The sequence below is a fragment of the Corylus avellana genome, chromosome 3 (assembly GCF_965113065.1).
Source record: "Corylus avellana chromosome 3, dhCorAvel1.hap1.2, whole genome shotgun sequence".
In the NCBI taxonomy this organism is placed as follows: domain Eukaryota; kingdom Viridiplantae; phylum Streptophyta; class Magnoliopsida; order Fagales; family Betulaceae; genus Corylus; species Corylus avellana.
In genome coordinates this window covers 11,197,133-11,204,882 of record NC_142492.1, presented here as the reverse complement: position 1 = coordinate 11,204,882, position 7,750 = coordinate 11,197,133, and the positions used below count along the sequence as shown (strand labels likewise).

At 35.7% G+C, this 7,750-nt stretch overlaps 1 protein-coding gene across 1 annotated transcript; it reads left to right on the top strand.

Annotated features, from left to right (window-relative positions):
* Nucleotides 1-2,733: 2,733 nt before the first annotated feature.
* Nucleotides 2,734-3,514, top strand: SP1L5 (SPIRAL1-like5). The gene is made up of 2 exons (XM_059588195.2): nt 2,734-3,210; nt 3,304-3,514. Exons 1-2 carry the CDS (start codon nt 2,995-2,997, stop codon nt 3,376-3,378), a joined length of 291 nt encoding a protein of 96 aa, XP_059444178.1. The 5' UTR covers nt 2,734-2,994; the 3' UTR covers nt 3,379-3,514.
* The last annotated feature ends 4,236 nt before the right edge of the window (nt 3,515-7,750 follow it).

Below are 7,750 nucleotides of genomic sequence, written 5' to 3'. Positions count from 1 at the left end.
GTTTCCTATTATCCTTGATTTAACCCCATTTAAACCTTGCTTTAGCTCTTAAGCCAAAGTGATTGAGGTCCAAGCCACGTGAGCCTGTCGTGACAGATGACAGTAAGAGCACTAGAATTTGATTATGCAAGAGGTTTAGTCAAATTTTAGCTTTAAATTTTACTTTTTTCTATTTTATTTAATTACCCACTTTTCAAAAAAGCATTACACATTTCGTTATCTAAATCTTTTTCCATTATATTAAAATAATATTTTTAATAATTTTATGTTCATTTTTATTTTAACTAATCTTTCTCTCTCTAACCACGCTCGTCGCCAAAAGTCCACATGCTGGCATATGCTGCACATAGAGAGAGAGAGAGTAAATAAAAAAACTTGGGCAAATTATTTTTAGCTTTTTAATTTGCTAATGTTTAGTAGCAAATTAGTCCAATATTGCTCTTATATTATTATAGGTTAAAGTATACCCAAAGCTTTGAAAAAAAAAAGTACACCCAAATGAAATAAATTTATTGTACTATTTTATGATGAGTTACCATCAAAGTTGCACGACGAGTTCAAATTAGCTTGATTAGATTGTCAGTTATGATCACCAACTCCTGTTGCATCAGATGCCAAAGTGGCCAGTCAAATGAGCCCTACGTGTACGTAAATCTCTATTAGCTAATTAATAATATTTTATGCAAAAAGAGAAAGAAAAAACAGTAATAATCTGTTGGGCTAAGAAGTTAATCTTTCTCTAAACAAGGGTTAATTAGCGTTAACTATTTACTAATTATGGAATCGACACCACTAATCCTAATTAATTATGGTTAATTGCTCGGTAAGGCTGAGTGAGCCTACCTGATTTTGACATTCAACCAACTTATGTTCTGCCCATTTTGTAAGATTATTGCAGACTCATTCATCAAATGTACGTACACATTGATCCTGTGTGCTAATTTAGTGATATAGCTGCCCTTCACCGTCCTTTAATTAGCTGCCCCGCACCGTCCTTTAATTAAGGCCCACCGGTTGAGAACTCACCCATGTATAGGCGGAGTTAGCATAGGCGCGTGAGAGGGGACAAACAACCTACTTAGCTCGCTTAAAGTACTGTAGCCCTAAGGTAAAGTAATGATTGTTTCAGTTGCCCACCCGACGGGTGTTGTGTCAAGCACGGGGTGGAAAGAACGGGTGACACTATTCAATCAATGGACGGTTGGGATCCCTAGCTAGCTAGTGGGGATATGTGAGTAGGACTCACACCTTTACCTCTATAGGTCTTACAAACCGATCTAATAGGTATTTTTAAAAATGAATGATGGACGAGTGATGGAAGAATGATAAAAGAATACTAAATTATGTATATTTCTCAATATTCAAAGAACATCCGAACGGTCCATTATGTCGAAGGCAAACAATAACAAGTCATCGTTGGCACAACACATAAGGTGGTGGTCATACACCTTCCCCTATGTAGGTATTACAAATTTAAAGGTTGATTTTCAAAAGATGAAGATGGATAAGTATAGGAGAAGGATAAGAAAATACTAAATAATATTTCTATTAAATATTTTGTAACTTTTTTGGGGGAATAAGGAATTGGGGGCTACTAGTATACCCAGCCAGTGAAGGGCTCATAAGGCACGTTTACCTTAGTGTTCCTATGGTCCGAAGACACTTGAATTACCCACTGCCGAAGGTCCGCCAAGCTATTAAGGACACTAGGTCCAGCGGGTCAAGGAGAAGCCTGCTGATCTGGCCTAAGGACCTACCCTGGTCTAGGACCAGGTAACACCCATGCCTTGATAGGACACATGATCGCTAATTCCCCTCTCGCTAGGTTAGATAACCATTTCGCCACTCTTAATATTCGCAGGGGAATCACGAACTCCCTCAACAACATTTTTCTGAGTCCCCAAAGCCTTACAAAAGAGAGGCAAGAACGTCAAGCCTATATAATTAAGGAGGGTATGACCTTTCACAAAATACACATTCGTATACTCTTACTTATTCTCGGTCAATTTACCTCATCATCTCCTATCCTTACTGACTTAAGCATTAGAGGTGATTTTACGAAGCCTTTTGTGGACCTTTTTAACCTTGTCTTATTTTTAGTCTTCTTATGGAGCTTGACATGTGGTCACTATATCAATAATAAGTATACCATAATAGTACAACTCTTTGCTTCTTTCTTCGCGTTCTCTCATGGATCAATACATGTTTTTAGAAATTCGTTAGGTGTTTCTTGATATTTTACAAATCTTATATGGCCTTAAAAAGTGGACTGAAAGTTTGGCTTGCCTCAGGCCAATAAAAAATTTTACTAGAGATCTTCAGTTCAAAAAAAAAAAAAAAAAAACGGTAGAGATTACAAAATTAGGAGAGAATATTTCTATATTTTTCATTGGAAGTCTCAACTATTTATTTTTTAACAAAAAAATTCCAATGATTTTTTCACCCAAGGTAAACTCTTTTTGTTATCAGGAATCTAGTCTGCAAAAGCTTTCAGTAATTTTTTGGAGGGTGTGTAATTTAAAGGAGATAATTATCAATTAATTAATGTAATTTCATGGTTTAATACACATACGATATTTGTACGTGTTTATGACTGTGATTTTCGTCCGCATGACGAAAGAAATAATGTTTTAGAATTTCCACCATTGCCATATGATGGGTACATTTAATAATTACTACATAGGACGACCATTAATTAATGAAGCATGTTGTAAACATTTGGTCTCACTGTTTCATGATGAACATAAAGACCACTTAGGCAAATTAGCTCCATCATTATCATCATCATCATCATCAACAGCTAGCAATCCACAAACATGGCTTGCATCATCCATCCATCCATCCATACATACATACATACAACTAAATGATGAGCATTCAGCAGCCAGTAGGCTCTATATATTAGGGTTCTCTCCCCTTGTTCCGGCCGCTTGTCAATTATTTTTCTTCTTAATTGCTTTATCAACAGATCTTAGAATTAAGCAGCTGGTAGCCATGAGCAGAGGTGGGAGCTTTGGCGGCGGGCAAAGTTCGTTGGGCTACCTCTTTGGCTCCGATGAGAAACCAAGCGCAGCTCCTCCACCAAGAACAGTCAACCCTCCTCCATATGGTGTCGACACCATCACAGATCAGAAGCCTCCTTCAGAGAAAGATAAAGTTTCAAACAACTACCACCGAGCTGAAGGCCAAAATTCAGGAAACTTCATAACTGTAAGTAGTACTTCTTGTTAATTAATTTTCATATATATATATATATATATATATGCATTTGCACCATTTCTTAATTACATATGAAATGATCAGGATCGTCCATCAACAAAAGTCAAATCCGTACCAGGTGGAGATTCATCTCTCGGTTACTTGTTTGGAGATAAGTAAGTAATTAATTACATTTCTTTCTCCAAACTCTAGCTCTAATATGTGATTTGGTGTAGCTTTTATGTGGGTTTTGAATAATTTGTAAAATAAGGGATTAAGTTCCCATGAAGGTTGGATTTGCAAGGGTTTCTTCAAATTTATGTATGGTGTTTGATTGCATATATATATAAATGATGCAGATAGGTCAGCTTCTTTCTTATGAATATCAGTGTGAGGATTTTCAGATATTTTAATAACACTAAAGCTTGTGATTATATTTGTGGCCAAATTTGGAAAGAAATAAAGTGAACTTTCCATTTGCTTCTTCATGTGTTGGGACCTCTTTCCAGATACAGACTTGCATTAAATTTATATAATGTCACTACTCTTTTTTCTGTTCCTGTTCGTATTGTTTATTTGGCAGCCACTAATTATAAAGATTAGCGATTTTTATATTCTCTAAAAGATTTATTATGGATTTTTTATCATGATGCCAACCAGGTAAGCATATGCAGAATTACAGTCTCTAATTAATATGATATAATTGATACTTCGATATTTGTGTCTCAACCGTACCCCTTATAATAGCTTGGAGGTTTTTTTTTTTTTTTTTTTAATAGTTTTTGATTGTTTTATTAAAGAAACTGAAGACTTGATGACATCAAATTACCAATCAGAACTTTGTGATTGCGTCTTTCTAATAATTAATTAACTTGTTAATTACTACAATGATATATAATACTCCACATAATTGTAGTAATTAATTCAGTGTTAATGGCCATAGGAACTAATTAGTTACTCGATTATCATACCGATGCACAATTAAGAAAAGTAGAAGTGCTAGGTTTTCCATATATATTCTCCCTCCCCCGCACAGATCTTGTTATTGATCGAGTTTATTATCACCCTATGGTTGTTTATATGCATGTATAGGTTATTGTTTAATTACATGGCTGCAACAAGAATTATGTTGAAAAGAATAACTTGAAGTTTGCAGTCCATTATTATCCATCTTAGAAGTTAGAACTATATCAATTTTCAATTGTTTAATCACAAAATCATTGCTATTTTTTGGAGTTCAGATGTTAACAAATTCATCTAAAAAAATGATAAACTACGTACAGCCAACAATTAAAAGATATGTATTAGTGAAGATTATTTTTTGAAGATTTTTATTTTTTATTTTTTATGCATTATGGTTTACCCCATATTGGATTTTTATTTATTTTTGATATCTACACACTGATGACTGTGTCATCAGGGCTGTGGCATGCATTTCTTTTCGTTAGCATTTGGATATGTTAAATAGGCATAGTCCCAAGTTGTCAAATCCTTTTAATAGTTTAATTAGTATAGTGCTAGCTATAATTACTTCGAAAAAGACATTGTTTACCATAGAAGTAGGGTTTATAATAGTAGCAGAGGCAGTGAATTAGTGAAAGAATTTAATAATTACTTAATTGAAGAGGGTTTAGTGAATAATTTAGCTTCTGCTTAAACTAATGATTTTTTATAAACAATACTCCTTTGACAGTCGATCTATAGCAAATCACTTATGTTTCTAATTCGTTTTTTTGTTGCATAAGAAAGATCAAATGAATTATGTGACAAGTTCATTAACTAAAAACAAGAATTTGAGGACACTTTAATTTCGACAAGTTTTAACACGAGAGATTTCATTGCATGTGCTTATATATGACTTAAAAGGAGTAAACTTTCATGACATCCCCCTTCACACTTTTGTCAAAACAAATGTTTCACATCGATCTATCTCAGAATTCCCCCCCCCCCCCCCCCCCCAACCTTTTTTTTTTTTTCCCCAAATTTAATGATGAAATATGTATGGACTGGATCATGGTAAATCGATTGATGATGCATATTTAAGTCGCATATGTTGTAGATAACATGATCTCCAACAATAATCAGAGTAATTCTTTTAGTGGATATATGAATATCTGCTTAGACACTAGTGCAAATGCTTTATGCTAGCTTCCATAGTGTTAAGAGGGAAAGTCGATCTCCTCCTTTGACAGTGTCAATTTTGTTAGGGATGGAGACACCCTTGAATCAATGATTGTGCAAACTCCACAGAATAATAATGGAATGATAAATGCAAGAGATCAACACATAGTATTTACGTGGTTTGGCAGTGGGCCTACATCCACGGGACTAACTTTGATTAATCCACTATAAACAACTTGTTACAGTGGTGTTTACTCAAGTTATGTAAAACTTGAGTTAATACAGGAGTAAAATAATACAGAGATAAACAACCTCTGTTGAAACTAATATACACTCTCAGTGGTGTATTAAAACATTCTTTTCTTAATTCTCTCCTCTCCTGGCTTCTCTTCTCGTGTGTTGTTGTTAATCATCATCAATCATGTTTGAGGCATAAGGCCCATTGGCTATTTATAGCCAAAGTTAAAACCATCTAGATGATGAACTTAGCCCCCAAGTTGGAACCATCTAGATGATGAAGACAAATTGAGAACTTTCTAGATGAATGGAGAATCATCTAGATAAATCTTTGTAGAGAACCTTCTAAATGGATGGAGAACCATCTAGATAAATCTTTGTAAAGAACCTTCTAGATGGATGGAGAACCATCTAGATAAATCTTTATAGAAAACCTTCTAGATGGATGGAGAACCATCTAGATAAATCTTTATAGAAAACCTTCTAGATGGATGGAGAACCATCTAGATAAATCTTTATAGAAAACCTTCTAGATGGATGGAGAACCATCTAAATAAATCTTTGTAGGACTTGCTCCATTTTGTTTAATCAAAATCTTATATTAAGTAGGGAAAAACCTTGTCGGCAGCCAACAAATCTCCCCCTCACTACTTACAGGAGCAAGCCATGACTAACTCCACTCACAGGAAGTTTAAATCGGCTAACTAGGAACATAGCTCAAGCTTCACAGTCAGAACCACCTTAGTCAACATATCAGAGGATTCTTTTTTGTATAGATCTTTTCAAGCTTCTTTTGCTTCTTGTCTATCGCCTCACGTAGTCAATGATACCTCACATCAATATGCTTCACCCTTGAGCATAACTTGGAAGTACCCTTCAGATATCTTAAGATCCATTTCATAGCTTCCCAATAGTCTTTGCCTAGATTTGGGAGAAATCTGCTTATAGTACCTACAGCATGTGCAATGTCTGGTCGTGTGCACACCATGACATACATAAGACTCCCAACAGCTGAGGAGTAAGGAATGACCTCCATTGCCTTCTTCTGTGCAAAGTTTTTAACTACTAATAGTGCTTTGTGCCTTGCTAGCTTTCCACTGCTATCCCTTTTCAGCTTGAACACCCACTTGTTCTTTAGTGCTTTTTTGCCTTTCGGAAGTTCTACCAACTTATAGGTATCATTTTTCTGCAGAGAATTATTCTCTTCTTGCATGGCTTTTACCCAGCAGATTTTATCCTTATGAGATTGTACTTCTTGGAAACTCTCAGGCTCCCCCTCTCCAGTAAGCAGAATATATTCTAAAGTAGGATATTTGGATGATGATCTATCCTCTCTAGTAGATCTTCTAACCTGAGATCTTGAATCTTCCTGATCATGAGGATGCTCCCCCTACTCAGTATCCTCATCATTATCAAGCAGCTCTGGCTCATTATTGGGAGTCAATTCTGGTGCATCATGCAGAACTTCCTCGTCTGGAGTATGCTGAGAAGGACTGGAAGATAAATCAACTATATCTTCAATCGCAGCTTTAGACTTCTTAGGTTTATCTGCATCACCATAGAATTGGTCTTCATAGAAAACCACATCTCGACTTCTGACAATCTTCCTCTTGATTGGATCCCATAGCCTGAATCCAAAATTCATTTCCATAACCTAGAAAAATATAGGGAAGTGCCTTGTCATTAAGCTTCAACCTGTTCTCCTTTGGAACATATGCAAAAGCCTTGCACCCAAATACCTTCAGATGAGAATATGAGACATCTCTTCCGCTCTATACTCTCTCCGGTATGTTGAAACCCAAAGAAACTGAAGGTGAACGGTTGATTAAATAGCAGGCCGTTAGAGTGGCCTCTCCCCAAAATGACTTGTGTAATCCAACCATTTTGAGCATGCATCTAACTCTTTCTACAATGGTACGGTTTATCCTCTCCGCAATACCATTGTGTTGTGGGGTACCTAGCACAGTCTTTTCATGCCTTATTCCATGCTCTGAGCAAAAGCTTCTGAATTTCTTCACAGTATATTCTCCTCCGTTGTTACTGTGGAGACACTTCAACTGCTTTCCAGTCTCTCTTTCAACCATGGCATGGAATTGTTGAAAGATATCAAAGACTTGATCTTTTGTCTTTAATAGATAGACCCACACTTTCTTTGATACATCATCAATGAATATGACAAAATATCTATTGCCAC

Excerpts from the sequence above, each read along its gene's own strand:
- SP1L5 (XM_059588195.2), top strand. The coding sequence starts at position 2,995 with ATGAGCAGAGGTGGGAGCTTTGGCGGCGGGCAAAGTTCGTTGGGCTAC. Across the intron at positions 3,211-3,303 it reads ATTCAGGAAACTTCATAACT|GATCGTCCATCAACAAAAGT; the intron begins GTAAGTAGTACT and ends TGAAATGATCAG.